Source organism: Pipra filicauda, unplaced genomic scaffold, assembly GCF_003945595.2.
Source record: "Pipra filicauda isolate LSUMZ 115617 unplaced genomic scaffold, ASM394559v2 scaffold156_size1729456_pilon, whole genome shotgun sequence".
NCBI classification, from domain to species: domain Eukaryota; kingdom Metazoa; phylum Chordata; class Aves; order Passeriformes; family Pipridae; genus Pipra; species Pipra filicauda.
The window spans coordinates 545,925-558,211 of record NW_024104062.1 but is presented as its reverse complement, the minus strand read 5'-3'; the positions used below and the strand labels follow the sequence as shown (position 1 = coordinate 558,211).

The 12,287-nt window shown below is 39.4% G+C and overlaps 1 protein-coding gene across 1 annotated transcript in view; it reads left to right on the top strand.

The window, feature by feature from the left end:
* Window positions 1-1,508: 1,508 nt before the first annotated feature.
* PLB1 (phospholipase B1) overlaps window positions 1,509-12,287 on the top strand; it is a 71,442-nt gene continuing 60,663 nt past the window's right edge. The window contains exons 1-9 of the mRNA XM_027748880.2: window positions 1,509-1,552; window positions 2,522-2,606; window positions 3,152-3,203; window positions 4,362-4,448; window positions 4,924-4,986; window positions 6,317-6,399; window positions 8,883-8,961; window positions 9,520-9,624; window positions 11,080-11,169. Coding sequence (XP_027604681.2) covers window positions 2,578-2,606; window positions 3,152-3,203; window positions 4,362-4,448; window positions 4,924-4,986; window positions 6,317-6,399; window positions 8,883-8,961; window positions 9,520-9,624; window positions 11,080-11,169 — 588 coding nt within the window. The 5' untranslated portion in view covers window positions 1,509-1,552; window positions 2,522-2,577. The remainder of the gene's footprint in view (window positions 1,553-2,521; window positions 2,607-3,151; window positions 3,204-4,361; window positions 4,449-4,923; window positions 4,987-6,316; window positions 6,400-8,882; window positions 8,962-9,519; window positions 9,625-11,079; window positions 11,170-12,287) is intronic.

Genomic DNA, 12,287 nt, shown 5'->3' with positions numbered 1-12,287 from the left:
TTCATCTCTATCAGATGGATGGCCCTTTAGAGTAAGGGCTAATGTCTTTGTTGCTAGTGGATGGTGCCATAGAAAAGCATAAATGATCTTCTTTACAGGAATGTCTACTTTCCTAGAGCAAACATATGTAATTGTCTCCTCTTCAAACTCTCTGAAATCAGTGAAGTTCCTCTGTTGATGTCAAGGGTTGTTTTTTTAGCAGACACCATTCTGACTGAGTGCCATGTAAATTATCTAAATGACTTCAGGTCATGTCTTTTGTTGAAAAAGAGTAGTACTAGCTACAGAGAAATTTGGTTTAGAACAGCCTTTCATTTGATGGCATTTGATTTCAGCTATTTAAACTTTATTTGAAGCCATATGTAAAAAAAACATTAATGAAAGCAGAGACTAAGAAAGGATTACAAGAATATGAAAATACACTGTAATAGGGAAGCTTTGGAAAATAATTTAAATCTGTGACTGATTACAGCACAGTGGAGAAGAATATGTAGAAAACAATACTATCTATAACAGGAGTGGAACACGATAGGGGAACAGCATCTAGTTTACACTTTGTTGCTTAATGTTATTCTTATGGCTTCTTTGTTCACAGACACCAGGATCTGTTGAGGATTTACTCCAAAGGTAACAATAAACTGTTAGTATTTACAAGTGTCATTATACTAATCTATACCGTATCACAGTGCAGGAATTAGGCCCAAGCAATTCTTATTATTGTTCTCTAGAGAGGAGGAGAAAATCTATTTAAAATATAAAGGATTTTGAGACACTGTAACTTTCCCTGACCTTAGGTAACAGAAATTCTTTGTACTTATGCAAGATATAGAACTAACTCAGGGTTGCAATAACCTTGATTAAGAATCATTGCTACATGATGAATCCTAGGTAATAAATATCATAATTCACTAGTTAGAGACCAGAAAGTAGGGATTTATCAAAGCAAAGAAAGAACCCAGAAGTCCTGATACCCTGACCTCTGTTTGACTGATTCCCAGTGCTTCATGGACAAGCATTACCCTGTTTTCTTCCATGCCCCCTTAACAGATCTAAATCAATGAATGAACATAATGCTAAACCTTGTAGTTGAAAGTCCGTGTAGCTCTTGAGTCACAGCATTCCAGATGAGGATTTAGCCATGCCCAGATAAACTTTAAAAGGCTAATTTTTCTTATGATTGCATAAACATCTGTGTCCACTTGTAGCTGGGTGTACACAGAGAGGTCCCTGCATCACTTGTACTTATGCATGAGCACAAGTACTGCAACATGCAGAGCTTACAGAGACACAAAAAAAATGAGCTCTAAGACAGTGTTCTTACTCAGCAGTAGCTGATGACATGACAGTTTTCGGGAAAGAAAGGCCCCATTCTTACTTCCAGCAGCTGCCATGAATATACACTCTGAGATGGAGCATAAGTAATAAGAAATTGCGGCTGTGCTGTAATAGAATTTTTCTTTGAGAAATGGAATAACAGGAACTTCCTGTTTTCTCTCCCCTTTCTATAGCACAGGAAAGAGCTTCCTTGAAGTAAGCGTGAAAACTTTAGCAGGTGCGTCTTTCTGTCACACTTAAAACTTGAGCAAATTGATTTGACAGCTCACTGGCGGGAGCTCCAGGCTCTGCTGGGCTGCAGAGCAGGTGCAGCACAAGCACACTGCAGGGGAGTAAGGGACACTTGAGGGATGGTGTAGCTGGGGGACATGAGTACAGTCATCCTGGGTTACCTATGCTGGCTTCAGAGAGACCATCTGGGTAGGCAAATAGCAGTGAAGAAGGCATGCCACAGGCTGCTGCAAGATTCTTAAATGCCCAACTGGGGGTTTTGGGCTGCTATTACTACCCATGATACCGTCTCTTCAGGTATGTGCTTGCTGCCCATGCTAGCTCAGTGAAATCTTGTGTGAGTTTGCCTGTCCAGTGCTGCCATGTGTTTAGGATTTACACTGGGGCTGCCAAAGATGCACCACATCTCTGAATTCATCACCTATCAGCTGGTTCCAGCTGGCTCTGAAGGCAGCCTTTACTTGTTTGAAGGGCAGTGCAAGTAAAACCTTCAGGTCCACTGAAATGCTGAGTAACATGTATTTCCATGATGCTTCTCTCAAAATCATCTTCCTAGTGTCTTAACCCTTCGACATCATCTCTGTTTCCCTGTGAAAGGGGTTTGAAACCTGGCAACTCATCAGTTCTTCAGGAGGCTGCCTCTGTAGCCCTTTCCAGTAGCTTCATTTCTATAGCTGCCTGTATTTAAGTCCACCTACACTACTTGAGAGATGGGAATGGAGGTTTCTGCCCTGTGTCTGGAGGCAAACTCAGACATGAAGCCTTCACTTCTAAAGGTGAAGAGCAAATCCAGGAAGAACAGCTGCAGAGGGCCTTGGGCATACCTCTCATGTCTGCCAAAAGATCACCAGACTTTACGTGTCTGGCTGTTCTAGTTCTGTTGGGTTTATAATGAAACAGCGGAGTAGCAGTCCGTTGGATGCAGAAATCACCTAACCTGTGTTTTGTCATTCAGTTCTCATTAGCAGTTTTAATCCCACGGTCCTACACCTGTCCCCTCTGCCGGACACAATGGGAGCAGCGTCAGACAGTCAAGCCATGTAAGTCTGAGGGGCTTTTGGCTGGGCAGTTTTACAGGTGATTTACAGATTTACAGCTGGAAATGTGGAGGATGGAAACCTTTGATGCTGGAGCACCTCAATGGACACAGAATATGTTCAGTACCAGCAGAGGCTGCATAAACAGTCCAGGAACAGACCCTGCCACTGTCGCTCTATTTCCACCCCTCGGAATCAGGATGAACAAAGCCCAGTGTGTGCTTTGGGGTCTGCATCACCTGCCTTAACATCGTGTCTCCTCTTTACACTGCAAAACACATTTTTGACTCAGAGTTAGAGGTGTGCCTTCCAAGCTGTGTCTGCTGTTTTCTCCTAAGTCCACATGTCTAAAAGTGAGATACTTGAATATGCGCTAATCACCCCAGGCTCTCTGTGTAGCACAGATGTCTAATCTTAACACATTTAGGAGAGAAAAGATTAATCCAACCTGAAGCCTTAAATGTCATTTGATTTAATGGTAAAAAATCAGCCTAAGCTTTACCCTTACTGACGTTTTCATAGTTTCTCTTTTCCTTTCTGCTTTACAGAGACCTCCTGCATCAAGCTAAAGAAATAGTGGAGCTCATGAAAGAGAATCAGGTTTGTTTAAAGCACAGGACAATTCAGAAAGCATGGTGTTGAAGCAGAAAAAGGCAGAAAAGTGATTTAATGCTTTAAACAGCACTCAAAAATCTTTTCAAAACAGAAAATGCTGTTTCTTGAGGTTAATAGACTTCGGTCTTTCTGTACCTTTCAAGTAAAGAGTTTTGTTCTTGAAAGTATCCTACCTTGTTTACATTTGTAAGAGTGGCTGAAGAGTTTGGTAGGGAAGCCAATATGTTTATTTTCTGTTGGCTAAGGATGTGAGATCTCTGCTAGCTACACTCTGTAACCGTGCCAGTGTTTCTGAGAAGCCAACCCAAAATAATAATTCTTAGTATTTGTCTCTTCAGTTCTTTTTTGGTCTTTTAAGAACATGTTTTCAAAAAGGACAGTAAAGGCCTAGATATGCTTTGACTGATGCTGGTGAGAGCTTGAATTATCACTCATGGCTGAGTGCTTTGTAAATCCCATCCTGGAGTTTTAAGCATTCATTTTTCTTTTATTCGTAACCACAAGGCATGTTATTTTGTAAAATGGTCTTGAAATAATGGGAAAATGTAATTGCCAAGGCATTTCTGCTGCTGGCTCTTCACTCTACAGGGAGCCCATCACACTGTTTGTATGTGGACTTGGCATACATTTTTGTGGAACTGTGTTGTTCTAACCAATGCTCTTCAAGAGTGTTGAGAATTAACTAATAAATATAGCACAAGCAAACAGGGCTCTGGCTCTCAGGTTTTTAACTCCAGTCTATATCCCACTGATGTGATCCATTCTCAGCAGTTCAGGAACCTTAACCCTATTGGTAAGCTGCAACAGTGATGGAAAGAAGTAACATCATGCTGTTCATGCCCATTTTTCCAATAGAGTCTCCACTGGAAACAGTAATTTCAGGCTCTATCCTGAGCTCTTTGTAGATGTGCATTCAGCAGCATCTGATGATTGCAGCACTTGCTGCCTAACCATCCATTTACTGACTCCTCTAGGAGTCCTCTGGATGGATTGTCGAATGGAAAGGATTGAGATGGCCAGGGATGGGCTGTGGGCTACTGCTTGGTCTTACTGATTTAAAGCTAAAGCATGTCATGTGTGAGAAAGGAAAATAGCAAATAGATCTGCTATCCTCCTATTCCTTTATTCTTTTTTTCCTTCCAGTTGATGGACTTCCAAAATGACTGGAAACTAATCACAGTGTTTTTTAGTGCTGAAAATCCATGTTCCTCCTGTGCTTCCACAAAACTGGTAAGCGTTTAGTTGGTTTAGTTGGTTTAGCAGTCAAGGCAGATGGTTAAGATACTTTCCCATACTCTACTGTCTGCCACAGTGAACTAAAGGAGTAGATAGGTCTGGGATGCTGGAATGGTTCTATCCGGTGATGTAAGCTCCTGACACACTGTGGTTTGTATTTATATACATCTGTATTTAATTTGTCATCTCAAGTCTGAGATGCCTTAGCGGAACAACTGTTTTCCACCTTCAAGTAGAAAGTTACTTTTTTTCACATCCCTGTCTTTTTTTATATATATGTCAGGTTGTCTATTTGTAGGCAGTTAAATTAGTTCCATGTTATTGTTGTTGGCTAAGGCTGAATTCTGACTGTAGTGGTTCTTAATAACCCTTCAGTACACAGCTCAACACACAGGGTTTGTGACTTATAGACAATGGATAACTTTGTTTTTTCTATTTGTTTTGATGGCATTTCTCCTCTCATTTACAGAAGAACTGCACATTGGAAAACCTGGAACAACTTAAAGCTGTCTTGGATTTCTTGTATAAGAAGGTAAGATGTATTCATCAACCCTGAATAGCTGAATCCTTTGTGTATTTTTCCAGTCTCCCTCACTAGACTAGGGCTGGTACCACTCTTCACGTGGCTTAGAACACCAGTTTCATTGACTCCAACTCACTGGACTTGTTTGTTTTCACTAAGTGTGTTACTCATGCTTTTAAAAACCTGATACATGCAAACAGAAAGAAGGGATGGGTAACTGCTCTATTTTGCAACACAAATTGACATTACCACTCAATCTTTCTTTAAGTGATTTTTAAGAACTTACATTTTTAAGCAATTTTTAAAGTAATTTTAAAGTAATGTCTATGAAAAATGGAGTACATCTGTCTAGGCCTGAAAGTCATGCTTAACAGGACTGTTGGTGAAAATAACTGATAGCTAATTACTGGATGTGTGGAACAGGTAGGCAGTGTACAGGCAGCTAACTACACAGTGATGACTTTTACAGACCGGGGAAAACACGTATTAAAATAAGTATAATGGATCTTTTTTTCCTATTATGTGTTCATTTTAAGATCTCAGCCTTTCTAAAGGTTTTCTAGCTGGCTGAGGAAAGAATTATCTGCTTATCTAGGATGGTTTCTGGGAAGCATTCTGTGGTGTGTCTTGGTCTGCTAACGAATAGTAGACTAGACAAGGATAGATCACTACTAAAGCAGACTATAAACTGTTTATCCAAATTATTTCAATAGTATTTTCCAATAATTTTGTTTTGCTGCATTGAAGGCCTACAGCGTATTCTAAACCTGTTACAGTTTGATTGCATCAGGCCACAAGCACTTGTTTTTCTCCGACTGACTTCAACAAATGCTGTGCATGGGTGAAGTTCCACCCACATATTCTCTTCAGATTCTCTCCATTATTATTTCCGGAATTTGTTTATGTGCACTTGTAAAAGTGAAATATCATTATGTAAACAAAAAGCTGCTTTCTCCTTGGGGGAGAGGTGAGGTGGGTTGCATGAGTGCTTGTGCTATTGTACAGCATGTTTCATCCCCAGCTTTGCATTGGTATGTTGCCACATAAATAATAGTTCCTAGTTCATTTGAGTTTAAATTAGTTGGCTGTTGGCCATTTTGGTTATGTAAAATTAATTACTGTGTCTCAGTCAAGAAGTCATGGTCACAAGTACTTCATAAATGATGATCCTAGATGGCAGGCACAGGAGCAGGATTCAGGGCAGAATTGGCAAAGATCATTGATTTTATGCAGGCAGAATCCCAGGCTTGGGAATCTGTAGACATGATCTACTGTTATTGCTACTTACTGATCTTTAATTGCAAAAATAGCATGATTAATTTTTACTTTATTACTGCAGGTTCCCAAGGCCTTCGTAAATCTAGTGGATTCCACTGAGCTCTCAACTGCCTCTCCTGCATGCCAAGATTACAGTAATGCCAGGTAGCAGGTTTCTTTAAATTCTGTCTCCTGCTGTTGTTCAACATATAGCTATGTATATGTATTGATTTCATAACTGAGCTGGAGTCTTCTGAACAGTTTTTCTGCCCTTAATACAAAAGTATGTAAAAGATTTTAAATCTTCACATTGTTTCTGATAAATTCTTTCAGAAAGGTTTTTTTTTTACTGGGAAGAGTAGGTGCTTTTAATCCTGTCAAGTTGGATAGCATGTTTAAATAGTGGGTCAAAGTGAGCGGAAAAAGAGAAAACCTTGATGCTCTACAAACTCTGTTCACCAAGAGCTAAAGCATTGGTGTGTTATCAACAGTTTTAGCCACAAATCCAAAACACAGTATGGTCTGCTATGAAGAAAGTTAACTCCATCCCAGCCAGACTCAGTACTGAGATTATGGCCATGAGGGTGCACAGTCTAGCTACCCTCAGTTCTTTATTCACTATATATTCACTATATATATACTATTTCTGTTCTGCAGTTCTCAAGTAAAAAACACTGTAGGCACTTCAGAAGTTTAAGTTTCTAGATATCAGTGTTCACAAAATGAGTAACTGACCTTACAGGACATTGTTAGACTATTGGAAAGCTACTACTTGACCTTAGGATATGGTAGGATGGATAACATCCAACTTGTCAGTTCCTTATGATAACTGCATCCATCTCTCTTCTTTTCTCAGTACTTTGAAACAAGCGTGTGAGTAGTTTGTCCTGATTTAGTATGGAGTAGGAGTGTGCACATGGGCTGTTATGGTGGAGTAGTTTACAGCTGATGAGATTACACTCCATCTTACTCCACAGTAATTTTTTTTCCTGTGCTCACGGCATAAGACACCATACATACAAATATAGTCATCCTGAAGTGTTTCACAAGCTTTGCATGGGTACAATCTCAGAGACTTTCTGGTGGAAAGGGGGAAGAGGTCTGGCTGCCATGTAACCATGTACTTAACAACAAGTACAAGCAGAGGAGAAGCTTTCCTTGTTAAAAGTGGCTACATGGAACACTCTACTTATTTCTCCTGCACAGGCATTAGAGAGAAAAATGTGAGAAAGGTGGAAAAGATGGATTTAGGAATACAGGCCTTGCCATGTACTGAAGGTTTTAAAAATAAAATTAAATAAATCTGTTTTTTCCTCTGAGAAATTTTTATATTTCCTTTTTTATTTAAGGCAATTTGCTTTCTCATTGTCAGCATGCTGTGTTCATAGCTGTGTTTATCTGGTTGAACAGTTCCACCAGTTTGCAAGTCTTGTGCTTTATTGTTTGGTAAACTTAGCCTCCGGCACAGAACTTCTCCCAGATAAGATCCTCAGCTTTTGACCACTAAGTCCTCATTTTGAACTGTGCTTTGAGAAAAAAGCATAAGCCCATACAAAAATATGAAATTTCAGGAGTCCAAGAGGATATCAGTGGTTGACACTCCCAGTCCCATGTCAGTACTGAACTTTAGGCACTGAAGTGTGGGACACAATAATGATTTAAAGTTCCTTTCCTTATTAGTTTCTTCCTAACTAGAAGTGTCTGCACTAAAAGTAATGCATGAACCCTGTTTTTAGTCATGTAATTCTCTTCATGTATTTTATGAGGTCCTTCTGTTAGGCTTGGGTAAGATTCTAGTCCTGAGTTGATAATTCTTTCACTCACGAGTAGTGATAATAGCACTTTAACAGAAAACTCTCCTTTTATGGGTTTAGCTAGAGTTCTGGGAAAAAAACGAGAATCTGATCCTGGCACGTACTTATTGCTTATATCTGCAAACCCTATAAAAAATTTCTCAAATCCCGGTCCATTCAGGAATTTTCAACTGAGTATATCTTTTCTGGAACCTGGCTAATCTTACATGTATCTCATGTATCTTATATTGTTCCTGTCTACAGCCTTGGGAGCTCTAAGAGTTCTCCAACCAGCTGCAAAAATATGCAGTATGCACATCTCACCTTGCAGGTCAGAAATCTGACTGAGATTGGTTAGCTGCCCGACAGTGCATAAATCCTTTAGCAGATACAACCTTCAGCGACATCGAGCTTCCATCCACATTTCGAGATGCAAAATACTAAGGAAACTCGATGCCAAATACAAAGGAAAAAGTTCCTGTGGGAGTATTTTGATTTTTTTTTTTTCAATTTTACTGTGTGATTATAGAGAGGGAAATGTTTGAAAACTAGTGTAGCTGCTATTTTAAGTTTGAGCATGCTGCTAGCTTGTGAGACCCTGTGCTAATCAAAGTCTGGCATACTTGTCATCGGACTAGGCTTTCAAATCAAGAAGCGATTCAAAGCTCTGGACATGGAAATATATATCATTCTATGTTTATATCAAAAAATCAGTGTGTTCCATGTAGCTTTCTCAACATATGCAACAAATTAGTCTTCAATCTGTGCATGTCAGTGGTTTAAAAGAGTTCATGCTATCTGTCTTGTTTATCGAAATTTCATAATGTCTTTAATGTTTTTCATTCTTTTCTGCAGCAATCCAGACAAGAATCAGTGCAATTGTGTTGGTGAACGCTCCACATTAGATGATAACATATTGAGGTGGTCCTATCAGGTATGGCATCTTCTGTGTTGTTTGGCTCTCAAAATGCTAGACACATCTATTCATTTTCCAGATTGGACTAAAATGAGGAGTTAAGGGAGGAATAGCAGTGAGGAAGTTGAGTAACAGCTTTTTTACCACATATCCATAATAATCCTGATCCCTTTTCTTACATCAGGAATATTGATGGTAAGTTCTCTCTATACCTGTGTAATCTTAGTATCTCTTGAAGAGGCAAACTTTCTGTTAAGACAGAGACAGTTCTGCTGGAGTTCTTTTTAAACATGTCAGGGAGGTAATAAATGTGACATTTCATTGCCTTGCTAAACTTGCTGCCCTTTCAAAGAAAATTAGGGTAAACCAATGTATCTTTCTCACTGTTACAAGGATTTTCTAGTTGTTGTGTAAGTAGATTTCATTAAATTACTGTCTTTGTTCTTGATTACACAATTTTATTTTTGTGTTTTATTAGGGATGGGGATAATTTCAATTTACTTTAAGCCCTGATGAATTGCACATATATTAGGCTCTTTCTGATAGTACTCATCTGATTAAATGTTGTATATTTAGGATGCTTGGGAAAAACTACTGGAATCTGAGAGGTTTGATCAGAGGGATGACTTCACTGTTGTTCTTCAGCCTTCTCTCCAAGAAAGAAATCTGCTGCTCAGACTGGTGAGTAAACTCAAGTTGTTCCTTTCTTTCTGCTTTGTGTCTGCTGAGACTGGATGCAATATTTAGCTGATTTTCCTGTCTATGCTGTGTGTAATGCTAGAAGACGATGGTAGTCAGGCACAGGAAAAACACACATCGGGATCAGATACAGAGGTCCTGAGATGGACCTTGCTTCAAAGAGCTCCAGCCAGAGATCCTGTGTTTTTTGAATGCTATGTTCCTGGAGAAATCAAGGCCTCTGTAGCCTAGGTCACAAGAGTCTGGAAATTGTCGGTACTGCTAATCACTGATCATGCTCATGTGTTTGGCAATGAAGGCAAAAAGTGGGTAATGTGAACTATTTAAAAAGGGTTAGAGGGCCAAAAGATAAAGGCATTTGTAAGCTGTGTTAGAAAGTACAGTTATTTCCCCGCAGTGAGATTAATGCTGTTTGGGAACTTGGGAATTGATTTTTTTCTGGTATAGCCAGTGGGGAATGAGTATAGCTAGTGTTGCCTGGGATGTCAGGCATGATTTTGTCATGAGTGATCTTTAAAGGAAAGTTCAAAGGTAAAGGCTTTCTAAGATCTGGCAATGAAGAAGGAAAATATTACTTTCTAGATAACAGTTCACTTAGAGTGATGTATCAAAATCCAACACATTAGGTGATTATTTGTAAAACAGGTTAATGGTGAGTCATGGTCTGGTTTCTGAGCATCATAATATCTCCTTGAATTTGAGGTAATTCCATTGCTCCCCTCAGCTCAGTATCAGAACAAAGTGAACTGGAAGAAGAAATTTGTCTTCCAGGAAGGGTACAGTCTGCTATGTTGCAAACATGAGTCTTCTTGCTGCTGGGTCATCTTTCACCAGGCTTGTTTTGTTGGTGGCTGATCCATATGCAAATGGCAGACTTCTAACTTTCATGGCATTATTTTTTCTCTTAGTGAATTGCTCTGTTATTTCTTTAGATGCCATTGTATGTCACAGGAGGATTCTTTATTTCTTCTGATTTGTGATATCTCTGCAGGCCACCATGTGTAACCTTCCAAACTCTTCCAACAATTACGTTTACTTTAAAATTGAGCATGTTCTCTTAAGGCAAATTCTGCATATTTGCACTATTTAAATGCATGTTTTAGCTAGAAAAAGTGTTGCTTATTCCAAGTCATTCAAATGATCACACTTGTGTGTCTTTCTGCTCTACTGTATGTCACTATTGTGATCATGCTGTGTTGTTGCTGTGGTCTTCTTGTCCTGTTGATGTGCAACAATCATTTACAAAAATGACATCTTTCTGTTTTGACACACCAGTAGTAACTGAGATCACTAATAAGTGACTTAAAGAGAATACAGGAGATTGATTTTCTTGTGAATATGAATATTATTTTATAGATTAAAAATGTTTGTGGCTGAATGTTTCATCTTTCCATACTCTTAATTCTTTTCTCATGCTCAAAATACTTTCTCTTTCAGGGCAAGGACAGTTTGACTACCACATCAAAGACACAAGTGAAAACTCTGGAAGACTATATTTTCATGGCTGTGGGCCTCTGGAACAACATGGTAAGCAGTACCACAGACACTGTTTCTTACTGGTCTTAGTATGGCTGCCTGGTAGCAACTCCACACCAGCCAGGCTTTGAGTAGCAAGGAGGTGGGGGAAGGAAGAATGTAGGAATTATCCTCAGCTGTACAGAGAGACTGCTCTTAAATAAAGCTAAATGCCCTACACTCCCAAGACTAATCTCGGTCTTTTCAGTGGCTGCTACTTAGTATGAAGAACTTTTTAGAAACGTTTTCAAAGTAGCCCTTTGGGAAGACTCACGGAGTAAATGAGCTGTGACAGACCCTTCTTTTGCTAGTCTTACCTCTGTGACAGCACAGCACAGGACAACTGAGGCTCATCCTAACCTGGGATTATAGCAATTATACTCCTCTCTACTCTGTCCTCTCTCTATCCTGCATCCCCTGGCACCCTTTACTAATGAGTCTCATACTGTTGTCTCCTCCTCAGCCATTACTTTTCTGCTGCTGATGCTCATAGTAAAAAGGTGATAGACAACCTTGAGGAGCTCTTTTTACTTCCTCAGGGGTTGGATGTCCTGTCCAGCTGAGGAAAGCCAACAAATGGTGCCTTCTCCTAGATGGGAGAAATTGTCTGAAAGAGACACGGACTTTCTGACCCACTCAACCTTGAACACAATGATCAGTTCTACAGGAGGCTGTTTCCCACTGCAGACTTGAGCTGCTGACACACAGCATTTATGTGTGTGATTAAGTGGGTGCATATACAGCTAGAGGTGTTTCATTTTAAAATTAGTGGTAGGGGCAAGTGAAGAAATGTGCATTGCTTTTCAATGTGAATGAGACAAAAAGGCAGGCATTTGGAGTTGAACTCAGCAGACCAAAGGAAGATATCGTTGCTTAGTGTATATGCCCTGATATCAGTTGTTTTGGATAAGATATTGATTTTTCTATTCCTTCTTCGAAAGGTTCAACATTTTAAGCTTTTTTTTTCTAATAAATTTATAACACATCTCTTTTTTATTAAAAAGAATCTATAATGGTCAATTAAGCTTGACTAAATATAAAAGACTTTTTGCTTGTTTTGCAGTCCTCGTGTAATAAGATTTTATTCTGAGAGCCGCTGCTATTCCTGTGTCTGTCTAAATTATCCTAAG